Genomic DNA, 17,921 nt, shown 5'->3' with positions numbered 1-17,921 from the left:
CAGGGATCCACACAGGGGTGCTCCTTCAGACTCCAACTCCCATGCAGCCCTGTGGGTGACCAAACTGGGACTCTATATGAGGGACACCAACACCTATTAAAGTGGGGAATTAACTACTTCCTGCTGTGCTCTCCTGTCAGTTCTTGTATTCTTTGGGCATCCCACCCACAGCATGGATCATAAGGAATCCTGACCAGGTATTGCCGCCATGTAGCCCATCCTGCCATTATGGTATCCTGGCCAGGTGAGGACTCGATCTCCCTCTTGGGTGGGATACCCAACCGTCCTCAGGGGTATCTGCACTATGTTAAAACATCTGTAAGAAACTTACTAAACTTCAGTCTGATTAAAACTAAATGTATACATATAACGTCTTTTCATTTTTTGTCACTTGACCGCACACTATGCACATGCTCAACATTTCCTCACTAGACCAGAGAAGCACATGAATGCACATCATGATACTTGTGACTGCAGGCAATATCTTTGAGATTACTCAAGAATATTTTTTTGAGTGACAAGAATAAGCTTTCATATAGACTGTAAGTAATTACAAGTGTGACTTTTTTATTCATTATTGTCTAGCTGTCTGCAGAACATAGCAGTTCATACCTGGGCATCAGCATTTAATAGTGTCAATAACAGCGCTTGAAACGTATTCTACAAAATGAAAACACAAGCTGTGGCTGAAGGGTACTGTGGAGAAAGATGAGCTGGAGGGTGAATTGCACAGCTGGTCCCCTTTTAAAATGGCTAAATCTCACAAAAATGATTAACTTTTTTTCTTTTTCTCTCTAATAACAACATAAATTTGCTGTTTTGCAACATGTGTACAATCTTAGGACACAGATCATTTCTCCATAACACTTGACTTGAAAAATGGACGTATTCGGTATGTTTTTGTTTTCACGTTTGGACCGTGGTACTCTCCTCCTCTACTGTAAAACAGAAGACCAGGCAAAATGTTTTTAAAAATTTATAAAAAAAAATGCTTCACTTTCAGACACACTCATGTGGAAAATAAATATGCCATAACTTAGATGAGAAAACTTTGACTTGGAAAATGCCAAACTTAACATTTAATATAAAGGCTGAAATAAGACAAATCTTATCTTTCTTCTTTAGTGAAGATCTTGTGATCAACGATGAAAAGAGTGAAAAAAAACATATTGAACATTTATACTAAAAAAAAAAACTTTTAATGCCTTCAATGCACACCTTTAAAGAGAAGCCCCTTTTGCTTTGATTAGAGCAACCTTTATCAATGCATTGTGGCTGTACTTTGAAATTTTGTTTGTAAAAGAGTTCATTCTCAGTCCGATTGCATGGGGATCTCCCCCACATAGCACTCTTTAACTGACATCCACAGATTTTCTATGGGACTGAGGTCCAGAATCTGTTTGGGTCAGTCCAGAACATTGATTTCTTTAAGCCATTCCTTGTTTGGGTTGGCTGCCTGCTTTGGATCAGTATTGATGTTGTAAGGTGAATTTGTTTCCTAACTTTGGTTTTCTGGCAGAAGATAGCAGTGTTGTGATTCAGGGCTTCACAAATCACAAAAAGGCCTAAACATGTACAGTTGACCACAAGGCCTACACCCTCAAAAAGCCTGAGGTCTGCAAAAATCACGAAAGCAGGAGAGGAATAGTTAATGTTAAATATTAAAACTATGAATATGTAATATTTCTTGTATTCAGTAAAACAAAGGAAAATTCAAATCAAACCAGTTGTTTAAAAAAGTATCAAAAAAAGCAAAATTCAAAAATAATACAAAAATATAAGGACAAAGAATGTGCCATATTTCAGCTAGGCTTCCTCCCATGGCTGGGGTTCAAATCCTTTTTTAGGTCTTCTTTGTTGATTTTTTTGTTTTTCTTACTTTTATTTCTATTTGCGTTATTCTTTCTATTTGGTTTTGTCTATATATGTATGTCTGTGTTATGTTTTGTGTGTTTTGTGGGTGTTCCCCAGGGGGCAGGGCCACCTGCCCAAAACTGTATGGGACTGACCTCAGCCCTATAAAGGCGGGAAGAACCCACAGTTGTGGTTTGTTCAAATGCACTTGGAAGTGGTGAGTTGCTAGTGGTTTATGATTTTCTGAGTATTTTGAACAAGTGGTGTGTTTTTTTTTACTTTGCCTAAGATTTGTGATTTAGATGCCTGGGGATTACCTTTGCCCTTTCAGGCAGCAATTTTCCCTTTGTGCTCCTTGGAGCTTGTTGTTGCAGAACATTTTTGTGAAAAAAAAAAATATTTATAAGGATTCTTTGTAGCCCTCTGTGTTACTAGATGGGGTTTTTTAATAGGAATTTCCCCTCTAGTGAGATTTTTGGAACTGTATCATAACAGAATGAATCTGAACAATGATCAGGCTAAACAGTAAATAAACTATTATTGAAGGATATTCAATAATACAATAATAATAAAAGTAAGTCAAATCTACAAAAATGATGAAAGGAAACAAAGGACAATAACAAATGTCAAGACCCAAAACACTGTAATATAATACAGTACAATAATTGTCAAAAGACCAATACAAATTTATACTAATAAATGCGCAGAACAATGGCCAAACAAAGATAACAAGTACAGTGGGCTAATGCCTCGGGTGGACTATATAAGATGTTTAAGTTACACATGAAATTACATAATTACAGGAAAAAGGACAAACAAAAGCAAAATTACAAATAATACAAAAAATGCAAACACAAAGAGATCAAGGGAGTGGGGCAAAATTACAAAATTAAATTGAAATAGAAATATAAAAAATATTAAAATATACAGTAAATTATTATAATCATGCTGCCACAACAGTTTACTTTAATCATAGCATAGGTTCTGATTTTACTCAATGACAAGGTCATTTTTTAACCCACAATTGTCAGCTTTCTTTAACTTGCAATGCATATTGTAAGAGCGTAAATCTTAATTATTTTAGGCACTTACATTAACTAATGTGACAGAATTCAGTGATGAAGTTACATTTTTCTCATGCTGGTCAACTTCACATCAATAAAATAGTTGATTTCTGTTATACTACTACCTTGAATGGCTCATCTCATCATCACAGTCATTTTTAAATGAAAAAATACAGTTGTCTTAACATTTTTTGTGTCCAGTCCAGTAAAACAGGCTATGCCTATTGGTGTTATCTTGCTGATTCTGGTAATGAAAGGACTTTTTTCTTAGCCTGACTTTGGTCTTTGACTCTTTTCTTTAGCTTTTGTCTCCAGTGCTACCTGGCTCCTTGTTTCGCAACAGGAACCATCGAGGTGGTAATGTTCCTTCGTATCCCACTTTATCTTCTTTGAATAGTTGGTAAAGATGCCGATTCAGATCTTTTATGGGAAGGTTTAGGTTTAGGTTTATGTAGGATGCTGTTACAGATTCTCCAGGGCTCAGATTTTCTAAAATTTGCTGAATGCTTTCAAGACTTCCAGCACTTTCTCCTTTCATCTTATTCTGCAATTCTTTATGCTCTTCACTTAATTTTTTACCTCTTTCAATCATGGCTCTGTCAGATTCACAGTTTTGGTGAAGACTGCTTGAAGATGACGGTTCCTCACATACCTGATGGGCACTAAGGAGTATGTTCTCTTCTGTCATGGATAAGTCTTCTTGTTTGAGGGATTCTGTTTTAAGTTCCACTACAGCATCTTGTTGCAATGTCCCTGAAACTTGGGCCCACCCATTCCCTTCACACTGTCTCACTCTTCCCTCTCTCTGTAGTTGGTACAAGTGCTTGTTGACCGTTTTTCTCTCAAGTGTTAGTCTGGTGGCTATCGTGCGAGAGTCCACCTTTTCTCCTTGCTTCAGATCTTGAAATAATGCTAGGATTTGCAAAGCTTCAGCATTATCATTGTTAGAAAGCTTTAGAAAATGTTGATCAGTAGACATAACTGCTTGCTCCTGTAGCTTGATTTCTGGACTTTTCTGATTTTGACTAGAAAGACACCATAAAGGACGCCCTTTTTCATTCACTCGCACAAGTTCACCTTGTTTCTCTAGTTTGTAGAGTACTGGGTTCACTTCTTTGGCTGTGCTAAGACCAATACCTTTTGCTATTTCTAAGGCAGTAAATCGTTCCTCTTTACCCACCAGAAAATGTTGCACTTGAGCAGTGACATCGGTGCCCACTTCCATGTTGGATGTTAAAATTACACTACACTTCCTGCAAGCAGGTTTAAGTCTCCCAATAAGTCAAATAGCTTCAGAATATTCAGAAGACACAATGAAATGTGAAAGTTAGTAGACTGAGCATCAAGCTTTATCACTAAGATTTAAGTTGAACAGATGCTTGAGTTTTCCCTCTAAAAGATAAAAAGAATAAAAGAAAAATCAAAATAGCACATATAGTATTATTATTATTATTATACAGACATAACATAATGGTTATTTTGCATTTTCATGCAATAAGGAGTTTAGTAGGGTCTTGCCCTGGTTTTATGTTTTGCTTTACTTATATTTGGGGTCTTGTTTTTTGCAAAATGTTCTGTTTTAACCCTGCTTATATCCATTATTCTGTAATTGTACATTTTATCCTAGACTCTTTTTTTAGTTTACTTTACTTCCTGCTGTATCTTATTTATGAGTAGGAGTGTATCTAATACTTATGGTAATATAGGCTATTTAGTGTAAATCCAATCATTTGTTGAGCTGCTTATATAACAGGCTATTTTAGAAGTTTATTTTGGAAATAAAAAGATAAAGTTGGGAATCTTGACAGCAGAGAAATGTCACTATAGCCACACTACAGAGGGTATCTTTTTCATTTTGTACTCCTGACTGGTAGGCAGAAAACACATCTAGATTGGACAGAATAAAGAAAGAAGTGTTTCATTTAACCAAATAATGATTGTGTCAGCTAGGAAGAGATTACTAATAACTGGTGTGAGACTGGCGCTTGGTTGGCGCCGACCTGACACAGACTGATACCAGAGGCACAGGCAAAATAAACAAAAAGATTTATTTTTCTTCTTCACCTGTGGGGCACATCTTCCCCATAGGCACAACACAATCCCAAAATACAAAGAAAAATCACCCCAAATCACACTCTTCTTTCAACTCCTCCCAGGGTAGCTTTGTCCACCTCCTCCCAACTCTGGCACTCTGAGTAGTGGCTGCAGGCTCCTCTTATAGCCCGTCCAGAAGTCCTGCAGGTGCTCGTTGACCTACCTCTGGCTGCAGTTCTGAGTGTGGCTGCGCTCCTGCCCAGACGGGCTCGTTAAGCCGTGCAGCTCTATGCAGCTCCCCCTGGTGGATGCCATGGAGCCCAACCAAGATGAGCTCCGGTGTTCCACGAAAGTGGCCCCGACACAGCCCAGGGGGGCTGCCAACAAAGGTTCCGAGGGACGTAGCGTGGCTCCCATGGCTGCTCCCTCGAATCTAGTGTCAAAGGGGTGTCCCAGCCGGGCAAGGGTTATGGCCGTCTGCCACACTGGGTAGTATGACATGCAGCTATAATTCAACATTTATGTAAAATGCAAATGTTCTTAATTGAAAATACATTAGCCAGTGATGTTAACATTACCATATGCTCATCTAATCATTCTCTAACCTCGTTAATCCAATTCAAAATCAGAAAGAGCTAGATCCTAATTTATATACAAGGAAATAAGAAAGCCACTGGAAGGCACACTCATCCACGCAAAAACAAATTCATTTTATCCACTTATTACCTGAACATCTTTAGTATTTAGGAGGAAGCTGGTGTGAGCGGAATGGAATAAAAAAAAAAAAGAACAAAAAGAGAAAAACCAAGCAGCCCTGTGGTCAAAATGAGAAGTACAGGGATTCCCCTGGATGATTCAGGACCCCATAATTAACCCTTAGGACCCAGAGAAAGCCTAATGGTCTGTAAAAAATAGGAGTGAGGTAAATTCTTATTAGTCTCGGTATTGCTGCTTACATTTGTACAATAAACAAGCCTGTTATTGAACCATCATTCAGTGTTTACCTCAGTCCATTCTTTTTGGTGATTGGGACAATTTGATCCAATACAAATTCAGAAAAATATATATTTGTTTGGGTTGTTGTTTTTATTTTAACCTGTTTTACCATTGAAATTACCTGTATTCGGTGCTCATCTGCAGTAAGGTTGCATTGTAAAAGGACAATTGTCTGAAACCATATGATGAAATAGCCATTTTAGCATTGGACTCACAGTGTGTATGTGTCAAGAAAAGTTCATGTTCTGCGTGATGCAAGTCAAACATACAAGGTGGCATAGCTGTTGCCTACAGATTAAGTATAATATGATTCATCTACTTAAGGCAGTAATTTCCTAAATGACAGCATTCTCCATACCTCACTTACGGTATAGCCCTGTTTCCAACAGGAAGTCTTAGCTCCACAAGTGACAAATACACTGTGTAAAGGTTATTTCATTTTCAGTGCCACAATGAGGACAAAATAACCACAACAGCAATAAAAAAAACTATAATGACACAACTTATAATCTTATAACTAACTTGTGTAGTGCCTTTTATCCCCCGGAAGGTTCCCTGAGTTCCCACTACAGTGTTTCATACCAATATCAATGTAAAAGATCTTGCAAATGGTCAGATCTTGCATTTGTGAATGCAAAAATTTTGTTTAAGAAAAAAAAGTTTGTGGCTTGTTTCTTCTATTATATGTTAAAAAAAACTTTTGAACTTTAGTAGAGATCTGATAACTAGAGTTATCACCAATAACAGATAATACCATTTATAATAATAAAAAAAGATAACACCAATGCTAACCATTAATAGAGAAACACCTAGAAGAAAGTTCAGAAACTGGAAAGGAGAATGGGATGTAATATATGTGGTGAGGATGATTGCTGAAACAAATGATAGAAAATAAGAACAATCTATATGTTTTACATTGATTATATTAAAGCTTTTGATAGAATGAAACATTAATATGTTAGAAGTACTGTACAAAACAAGCATACTAAGGTAAGTCATGAGAAAAGAATTATATCCAAATTGTACTGAAACTGGAACAGAAACCAAAAATGAGGACTTATTCAGAAGAAACAGAGGATGTGGATATTAAGAGAGGAGTTAGTCAAGGATGTATACTACCACCCATATTATTTCACATATACAAGGTGAATTTATGGCTGAATATAGTGAATTCCTTGTAAAAAAAAGTGTTAGAAGAGCAGGAGGGGACAAATATAAATGAAGAAGTGATTACAAACATATGTTATGCAAATAATATTGTGATACTGACATCAAGAGTGGAGGATTCGCAGAAGATGGTAGAAGGGATCTATAAAGCGTGCAAGGAAAATGGGATGGAAAGGAGTGCTAGCAAGACTAAAGTAGTGGTGATTAGGAAGAAGGGAACATCAAAGATCAATATAAAAGGGGAAAGTCAACAGTTACAGCAGGTGAGGGAATATAAACACCTTGGAAGCTGTACTACAGAGCAAGGAGATTGCTTGATAGAGATAAAAAGAACAGGTAAAACAAATGAAAGCTTCTGGGACAGCAAAGAATTCCTGAGAATGAATTTGACAATTTAGCTTAAAAAGAAATTACTGAGAACACATATATGTCTTCCCAGGTTATGACAGTGATACATGGGCATATGGGAAAGCAATTACTAGGAGGCCGGAAAGCTTTGAGATGTGGTGCTGCACAGGGATAATGAAAATTAGTTTGACAGAGAAGTTGACAAATGAAGAAGAAATGAAGAGGATGGGTATAGAGGAGATGACATTTGCAGGACATATTTTAAGGGGGTCAAGTGGGAAAATGGCACAATTGGTGACAGAATGAATAATAGATGGCACCAGAGGCAAGGGAAATAAAAGAAGAATGTGAGGTGATGATATAAAACAATGGTCAGTATTGAAAGAATGTGGGGAAGCAAAAAGAAGGCAGAAGATAAGAGGAAGTGGAAAGCCGTGGTTGCCAGTTGTCAGATCAAAGAAGGTGCAAAAGAAGAATGGAATGCTAACACAGTAATATACTCTAAATAATTTTAACTATATACAAACTTTACCAATATACATTCAAATACACAGTACAATATATACAGTATGTGTAATTCTTAAGGGGAATGCACTTTATGTATCTTATTTGCAAATATATCATACCCTTCACATACACACAAAGCCTCATATTTACAGTTTTTGAGACCCCAAAGTTAAGTCTCTTTCCTGCTGCCAGGTCTTGATTGAATGCTGCAGGGTAACAAAACAGTAAAATCTGTCTTTAACTCCTATTTGTTTGATAGAGTATTGAACAGTTCAAACAATCTTTACAACAGAAAATCTGTTTCTTTGCTTGAGAGCAATACTCACGACCCCAAGACTTGTAAACTGTAGCCAGCCATTGTCACTCTTTTTTCATTTGGCTCTTCATCATCTCCTTTCTCATTTTCTTTTTTTTAATGTGCTTGTCCACTTGAAGTGCCAGTCTCTTTCATCTGTTGATGATCTTAATTGTATTGTTGTGGAAAAACTTCCCTCCATCTTTAAAGAAGTCAGTCGTCAGTCACGGAGCACAGATGACATTGCAGACCATTTCTTTATATGCACAAATGTCTTAATCCATGGAGTGAGCAATCAGTTAAGCAAGTCATCTGCTTTTATGCTTTTTTCTGATTACATCAACTCATCCAATACATCAATTCAACTCACTCGTAATATGCAGAACATTATTACCTCCTCCAATCAGCTAACGCCACCAGTAATTTCTGACTCATGCTAATTCTCCCATTGTTCTGAACACTGCTTCATTAAGAGGGGTGTTTTTAAGAGTGTCCTATTGATCTTATCGCTTTATCGAAAGGGTAAATGGGCTTTACCATCAGGTCATCCCCACTTTAATTGTTCATTACTCATTTACCTCATTCTAAACTTGGAAAGTTATGTTGTTGTTTTCTCTAAGACAAGGCAAAGACCTCTTGCGCTTTCAGCTTTAAGTTACATTTAGTTAACCTTTGAATTACATTCAAACTCATTAAAAGCATATAATACACACTACTTTTACTACTATCCAATGAACTTCCAGACCACATTGAAATCCTCCCCTTGTACCGTACTTGTATTAAAGAATCTTTCAGTATACAAATCCATAATCTGGTCCTGATAGGAGACCCCTCATAAAATTTTTGAGATGAGTGCTGCAGTTAGCTGAGGTGTTCTCATTGTTTCAACTGTTACCTTCTTCAGGTGCTGTTGACATATGCAGAAGTTTGAAGGGTGGAAGGTTATAGAGGGCCACAACATGGCAGTCCTAGTTGTACAGTAGTGGTGTTCAGGGTTCAGCTATTTTGTGGCATCAAATGCTTGTGCATTGTACCACTTGTTCATAATTTTAAGATAATATTTTTTGGTACAAAAAGATCAATGAGGGATTAACTTAAGCTTTGCCACCCCTCTTGCTAGAAATCTCTGGAAACAAAGAACTTTCTCAGTACTTACCCTGTTTCTCAAAGCTTGGTAATGCATAATAGGGAAAACAAAAAAATGTATTATGTAAAAAATGTAAAATGGTGAGCAAGCAATGGAATATACTGCATTTGTAAGTAGAAATAAAAATATATGTAGTTCATGATATTTCTTATATAGGTTATATAATTCTTATTGAATGCACAGACCATAGTGATGCGCTGAATATCAAACTTCATTGCTGCCTAAAATGCCATAGTCTCAAGTAAATTCTAATGTCCTGCCAACAGTGGGGAGATTTCGTACACTTACAGTGTTATAATGGGCAGTGCTTTAGACATCACATCTTAATAATGCCAAGTTTGTAGTAGTACAATGGCTAATTACTGGAGTATCCAAAATGCAGTACATATAGTATTAAAGTCTCACATTACTACCATACAAAGAAATCCATTACAGGGCCAGCTAGACTGCATACCCCGTCATGGGTTTATATTACTGAGATCATACCAGATGCAATATAGCAATATTCTGTCAAAAAGGTTTGCTTCAATAACAATAATTTAATTGTCATCGTGGAGGGTTTCAATATTATGATGCTGGATTCATGATGTAACAGCATTTCCCACTGTTAGTGCTTGTGGCAAAATTAACGGAGTTGTTGTGTGCTCATTACTTAGGGCTTTGATTTTTTAAATGAGTTCATTCATTTTTATAACTGAATGTCAATAGATATTGGCTATATTTACCTGACACTCTTAAAAATTGAGGTGCCAGAGTGGTTTTTTAGAGTGATGTCAAAGAGGAACCATTTTTGGTTCCAAAAAGACCCATCTACATGAAGGTCTATTTATTTAGATATGTAACAGACTCCCTACAGCAAATAACAATGCGTAGATGGTAAAAGATCTGTGAAATACCAGTGGGTCATGATTTTAAATATACTGTTGCTGCAAACATACAGTTACAGAAACTAAGTCCAGGTTTTCATAATTTGTTGGTGTCCTTCTAGGTAACCTAGCATACATTAAACATTTCAGATATGTTTGCAGATATTTGAAAGTTTCAAAGCACAAAGAACCAAATTGAAATGCAAAGGACCCATTTCAGAATAAAATAACGTTTTGTCAAGCAATGGCACTATAAATAACCTCACAGCCCAGTAAAGAATTATATACAGTAATTCTATTAAATTATTTTTAAGAGTGAACAGTGAACCATGGATTTACTAAATTATGGAAGGACTGCACAAATGATGAGTGAATCCCTTTGTTGTTAAGGTCTTGTTACATAAGAGTAAATGAGTGATAGATGCAATAGATGCATTTTTGCAGTACCTAAATGAAAGTGTTACCAAAATATCACACACTCTTGAATGTGTCATTCTTGATATTTTTCACACTAGATTCTACTTTTCTTTTTTCCACCCTTTGAAATGTAAATGTTCTTGCATTCTTTTTCTTTTTCTGAACACTAGATTTTCCTAATTTCTTTTCTCTCCCTAAAAATTACATGATGAGGTGAGCTAGAATCTAGTTTAATTTTCCAAAGCTTGGACGGTATGGAAAGATTGAATCAATAAGTTTAGCCACCTTTAAATTGCAATTTCTTAATACTTTATTAAAATAATTTAAAAAATATGTCATAATGTTGAGCTCTAGATCATTTTCTTCCTTTGTAGCTTTCTCTTATGTTTGAGTCCTAAACTTTGTCATAAAAAGTAAGAGTTTTCGGCTTGCCTTCAGTGAGCAAAATTCTGCTGAATAACCTTTGCTTGAATCCTGTTTTAAATACAAAACAGAACTATCCTCAGTGTATTTTGATGATGCACAAATTAAATAGTGATAAAATGTCACCAAACTAAATAATAAAAGATAGACAAGAAAAAAAAAACACAGCAAAAACTACCAAAGACATGCTTAAGGTACTTATCAGGGCTCTGTTTTTTCACATTAGATAATAGACGGCCAAGTTGCTGAAGCATTTAATTGTCTTTAAGTGCTGACAAGGCACCACTCTTGTATAAAGGTCGAGCTGCTATTCCACATTTACAATCATGTGACCTTTACCAAATGACAGCTCCCTTACATGTTATATAAGGGTGTACACATACTTCTAAGAATTATTTACACCAACTGACAACTAAACTCTAATCAACAGACAAGATCAGTCTGGCTTTTTGACCTAGTAGTCACAAACAAGCATCATCAGGTTTTCTTGCTATTTTCCTCTGTCACCTGTACAATCTACTATCATGAAAATTACCATAGAGACGTGAATGGCTGAAATGGTGCTAATGTGGTGCTTTTCCCTAAGTAAAGGGCAAGCAGCATCTTCCACAGAATTGTAATAAAAAACCATAGGACTGTATACTTCTTTTGCTTTATAAGTAGACTTTAAATGTGTTATTGCCTGATCGATATCTTACCTTGGAGTTTTGTTTGTTGCTAATTTTGTTTGCTCTTTATTCTCTTTTTTTTGTTCATGATGTTCTGTTTTAGCTTTATTTCTGCTCATCGTTTCATCATTGTTAACCTTCTTATTTTAGTTTTATTTCTCTCTGTCTTTTGTTATGTTTTGGGTGTCTTTTTGTGCCTGATGGAGTTGGAACAAGAACCCCAATTAGATTTCAGGCCCCAAGTAAATGAATTAGCCTCACTTCAGCACCAGGGAGATGTAAAAATCTCTTACAGAAACTGCCTCAGTGTGCACAAAGAGGCAGCAGATTAACTTAGAAATTAAAACAGGAGATGGCTTGAGGACTTTTAAAAGACCTAGTTAACAAACCCCATTATGTGAAACAAAGCATAGCAAATGAGTCAGTAACTAAAATAGAGCCAAAATGAAGGATGCAAATTGTAGTAAAAGAAAAGAATTTGTAATCAGAGACCTGTTGTTAACACTCAGTAATAACGCTAGGATTTTTGGACACATACACTGGACAACCAGGAAGTGTGTCCTTTACGCTGTCATGGAAATTATGTTACGCGCCACACATTTCCTGCCTAGTAAGAACAAATGTAAAATGTCTCAATATGGCAGTGCCTTTAAGGCCATCTTAACAGCATCATAGACCCCCAGGCAAAGTAGTGCTCTGGGGCCCCTGTTTTGATAGCAAAACAGAAACATACATAGGCATTAGAAATATCGTGGGCCCCTATGCACTTGGGGTCCCTGTGGTATAGCGGGTCCACAGCTCACTGAGCAAAGGCCATTTTTAAATAATCACCGCACCCGAGGCGGCTTCGTGAAGGGGGTGATTGTAGCGAGCCGCGGGGCAGTCGTCGATGTGGGCGTTTCTCACCGTATGCACAGGTGAGGAACTGCCCACATTCGTGATTGCTCCCGTGGTTAATGCTACAGCTGTGATGGCCCCTCACGTTATAAAAAAGAAAAAAATGGAGGAATGAGAAAAAAACGATCGGAGAGAAAAAGGAAAGGAAAGAGGACGGAGGTTACCGGGAGCAGATGAGGAGGCAGGTCGGTGAAAGAGAGAGAGAGAGAGGAGCGAGCGAACGAACGAGCGCTCACGGGCAGCTGCGAGGGCCTGGGGTGTTGGGCCTACACCCAGGCGTTTGAGTTGGATGTCGCTCCCGCTGAGCGATTATGTAGCGGGAGTGACCAAGGGAAGGCGACTGGCCGCAGAGAGGCCGCGGAAAGGCAGCGGAAGTCGGGAGACTTGGTGGTTGGAATCCCCAACGTGGGCAACCTGGCCGTTGGTGGAAACCAAGTTCTCCGAGGCTGGGATGAGTGCCATACCGGAGCCAGGGATCGGGAGGTCTCCAGTCTCGAATGTGTGTTGTAGGAGGGCAGCTGCATAGAGAGTGTGACTCCTCTGTTGCAAAGCCTGGACAGGGAGATGCAGGGGAGTCACATGATAAAAAAGAAGCACCGAGCTTGTTTGTTGTTTTAAGACTGCTTCCTAAAGAAGATTTTTAACCTCTCGTTTTAAAGGATTGTGTTTTTCTGTTGATTTTAACCTCCACCTTTTATTGGATTATTTATTGAAGAAAGAACTGCACTTTATGAACACTGTTTTTTTTGTTGACTGTTTTTAATAAAAGCACTGTTTTCACTTTTAACCATCCCCTTGTTCAGATGCTCAATTATTTGCCTTCACTGACTAGCTCACTCGGTAACATTATCGACGGTGTGGGGTTCAAGGGTTCCCAAATATCAAAGGGAGCGTGGAGCCAGAACCCACATCGTCACAGTCCCCAGCCAGTGCCCTTTGTGCACACACGGTAAGACGGCCCTGCCTGTAAAATAAAAATTAATAAGGGACAGGGGAGAAGGTAATTATTTTTAACATAAAAAATGCATTGAAAAAAGAATCCATTTTACCATGAGATTCTTTGAACCCTAAAACACCTAAAATGATGTTTTAAATATTTTAATAAACCAAGGAATCTCTGTTATAAGATATTATAAATTCAAAAAACTGTAGTTTTTACATAGCAACATAGTTAATGGGAGATTCTTTTTTACACCCTATAAGCTTAAATGTTAACAGAATACTCCTATATTGTGTGTGTATGCTGTAAGGGTGGCCGGCTAAGCAGACAACTCAAGGAGTCAAAAAAAAGTTGGAGTACCACCCTTTTAATTGCAACAAAAAAGATAGGCAACTGTTAGCTCAAACTGAAAAACAATATTTTAAGATTTACCACGGACCGGCTTTACAGAGCTGACACGAGAAGGGGTGGAGTTTTCTCTGGATAGTGGGGCAGGGTCATTCATCATCCTTTGCCATTTTTTCTTTTCTGCAATGGAGGAAGGTGAAGACAATGTTAGCATCAGTGCACCCTCTAATCTTGGGGTGCATCTGCTTACCTCACTAGGGCCAAGAAGGTGGTCCCCAGATGTGAATGTGTGACAGTATATATATTTTTACTTAATGAGCATCTATAAAAAGCTACATTTCCCCTTAGAGTCAAATAACATCTACCTGTCTACCTATCTTTCTAGTGTTTAGTTATATCTCTGGTGTGGCAATAGAATGACCACAGATATTAGGTAAATAGTTAGACAGAAAAATGATCTGTTAGTAAAAAAGATATAAAGGCATGTAGTCATCTGCTACTGTATGTACATACATTATAACCTAGGTCTTAGAAATAATAGGTCAGAGTTTTAAAAAGAAAGTGTAGTTAGGATATAGCGGGTTGGATAATGGATGGATAGAAGTCAATTACAATTAAGATAAAAGCAGTTAATTAGTGCCCAGTTTTTGCTACTAAGAAAATGGTTAGAATGAAAACGTGCAGCCATAGCAGCCCCCCCATTATTAGAGATAGACACCCCTGCCTTAAATGAAACATCATAGACAAGAAGTTATTTGTCTTTTTTGTCTGTATTATAAAGTTTCTTCTTTATTTTTTGTGTGAATTGTTTACTTTGGATTTCACTAAATCTTTAAAAACAAGGACTATGGATATTTTTGTACATGCGTTGTACCAAGTGCTTGAACCTTTCTGGTAGCTACATTTTGAACTATTTTGGAAACCCTCAACAAGCACAGCTAGTGTTATATCATGTAATTTTCTAACCCACTTAGTCCAGACGAGAAGGTTGCTGGAGCCTGTCCCAGCTAGCACAGGAAACAGGCAGGAACAAAAGCTGGATAGAGCAGCAGTTCATTGTAGGGTGAACACAGTCACATCACTGCCAATTTAGCATCAGCAGTTTATCAACTCGGCATGTCTTTGGAGAGTAGGAGGAAATAGGAGCATCTGTAAGAAACCCATGCAGACAAGGGATGAACATGCAACTCCACACTGGGAGGACCTAGCTGCAGCTGTGAAAAATGAAAAACAAAAGCCAGATTGTGACACAGTGTAGCGACATTACCCTAGTGTTGTGTCCTTCTGTCCCCTTTTTACGCTTCATGTTTTATTTCATTTTGCAGTTTCTTACCATTTTATTTTGAAATATCTTTTTTATTTAATTTTGGGCTTAATATTTGAATTGTGAATTTTGACTTTGTTTGTTTCATTATTATTCATAGTTTTTTCTTTATATCTCTTCTTGTTTTCTTTTAAATTAGGTATTATCTTTTTTGGATTTTGAGATTTTTGTCTTTTACTTCTAGGCTGTTTATTGCTGTTTTAGTTTAGTTTAGATTTGAACAACTTCATTAATACCAAGGGAAAATTTAGATGAATGCAGCAGCAGAAAAATAAAAATAAAGAGAAAGACAAAGAGTACAAATGATGCAATAAATCAGTAGATATATAAATAAATAATTAATAATTAATTATGTGTACTGTGCTGAAATCGAAAATTAAAGAGTATAAGCATTTAGCCTGGGGTGTTAGGGAGGATGCATTGAATTGCCTGATAGCAGTAGGCAGAAAAGACCCTCAGAGGCACTTCTTCACACATATTGGTGGAATAAGCCTGTGGCTAAAGGTGGTTCAAGAGAACACCTCCTGAAGGGGGATGGTGGTTAATAATTTCATCCAATTTTGCCACCATGCTCTTTCCCACAATCACATTCAATGTGTCCATGGTTGGCTCTGTGATGGGGAATAAATAATAAATACATTCCAATTTTGCCATCATGGTCTTTCCAGCAATCACATCTAATGTGTCCATGGTAACCTCTGTGATGGAGAATAAATAATAAATACATTTGTTCAGGCATTATGCATCTTTTAAACTCAAGTTGCTTCCCCAGGAGACCACAGTGTAAAACAATACACTGGATGCTATGGACTTGTAAAACATCTCCAGCAGCTTTCTGTATACACCAAAAAATCTGAGTATCCTTAGGAGGTACAGTCTGCTCTGTCCCTTCTTGAATAGACCAAATGTGTTTTCCGACCCAGTTGGTTGTTTATGCGAACCCTCAGGTACTTATAGCTCTGCACCAATTGCATATCCTGTCCCTGAATGGTAACTACTCTCAGAGGCTCTCTGTCATACTGGATGTCCACCACCATATTTTTTGTCTTGGTGAAGCTGAGCTGCAGGTGGTTCTTCCTACAATACAAGACACAGACCTTTAACAGGTACCTGTACTCTGACTCATCATCATTATTAATGCAGCCTATGATAGAGGAGTCATAGAAGAACCTCTATAGATAGCAAGCACTAGTATTATACTTGAAGTCTGTTACATATTGGCTGAATGGAAAGTGAGACAGGACAGATCCCTGAGTTGTCTCTGTGGTATACACCACCATTTCTGACAAATAGTCTTTGAGCCTCATAAACTGCTGTCTGTTGGTCAGATAATCCATCAAAAAGGAGATTGTCGGGGCATCAAGATGCATAGCATAGACCTTTTTCCCCTGTCAATGAGCCAGAATTGTGTTAAAAGGACTGCAGAAATCAAAGAACATTATTCTGACTGTGGTACTGGCTTTGTACAAGTGGGAGTAAACTGTGTGGAGCATGTAGATCAGAACATCCTTCACACCTATATGTGTCTGATAAGCAAACTGCAGAAGACCAAACTTAGGTTAGTAGCTGTTTAAAGACCAGTCGGTAAAAGGTCTTCTCGATGTATGAGGCAATAAGTCACTAGAATGTCCTTTGTTTGGTACTGGGATTACAGAGGATGTTTGCCAATACCTGACGAACCTTCTGTAAACTCAGGGAAAGGGAGATCAAGTGCTGAAGGACCCCACAGAGTTGGCTGGCACAAATATTCAGCCTCCTAGGACTGATTCCATTCTGCCCTCAACCTTGTTCATGCAGAGTTTCCCTAGATCTCTCTTCACCTGATCAGCAGAGATGGTCAGTCCAAGAAGGGGAAGGGTACTGGAGGCAACAGATGTGATATTACTATAGGTCATGTAGTGTGGCAGTTGGGATTCCAGAACCTCCTCAGCTTATGCACAGAGGCTTGCACTTTTGGGGGAGGATTGAACTAACAAGGATGAGACAAACATGTTGAAGAACTCATTCAGTTCATGGTCCTTGCTCCCTTTCTTTGCAGGTTTTACAGCCTGTGTGTAACCAGTGATAGTCCTCATTCCATTCCACACTTCCTTCATGTTGTTCTGCTGTAACCTGCACTGCAGCTTGTCCCTGTAGTGAGATTTCCCGTCACGGAGCTGCTTCCTCAGTTCTGACTGCACTTGCTTGATTTTCTCTCAGTTCCTGCCACTGAAAAACATCCCCACAGCATGATGCTGCCACCACCATGCTTCACTGTCATGTACCTTTTACTAAGGAGTGGCTTCTGTCTGGCCACTTTACCATACAGGCCTGATTGGTGGATTGCTACAGGGATGGTTGTCCTTCTAGAAGGTTCTCCTCTCTCCACAGAGGACCTCTGGAGCTCTGACAGAGTGACCATCGGGTTCTTGGTCACCTCCCTGACTAAGGCCCTTCTCCCCCGATCGCTCAGTTTAGATGGCCGGCCAGCTCTAGGAAGAGTCCTGGTGGTTTTGAACTTCTTCCACTTCCGGATGATGGAGGCCACTGTGCTCCTTGGGACCTTCAAAGCAGCAGAAATTTTTCTGTAACCTTCCCCAGATTTGTGCCTTGAGACAATCCTGTCTCGGAGGTCTACAGACAATTC

The 17,921-nt window shown here is 38.1% G+C and overlaps 1 protein-coding gene across 1 annotated transcript in view; it reads right to left on the bottom strand.

Moving 5' to 3' along the window:
- Window positions 1-2,480: 2,480 nt before the first annotated feature.
- The window catches only part of LOC120538378, a 29,115-nt gene continuing 13,674 nt past the window's right edge, over window positions 2,481-17,921 (bottom strand). The window contains exon 2 of the mRNA XM_039767871.1: window positions 2,481-4,310. Coding sequence (XP_039623805.1) covers window positions 3,217-4,143 — 927 coding nt within the window. The 5' untranslated portion in view covers window positions 4,144-4,310 and the 3' untranslated portion in view covers window positions 2,481-3,216. The remainder of the gene's footprint in view (window positions 4,311-17,921) is intronic.

This window comes from Polypterus senegalus, chromosome 1 (assembly GCF_016835505.1).
Source record: "Polypterus senegalus isolate Bchr_013 chromosome 1, ASM1683550v1, whole genome shotgun sequence".
Lineage (NCBI taxonomy): Eukaryota > Metazoa > Chordata > Cladistia > Polypteriformes > Polypteridae > Polypterus > Polypterus senegalus.
The sequence above is the reverse complement of the archived record's forward strand: the minus strand, read 5'-3'. Positions and strand labels throughout refer to the sequence as shown.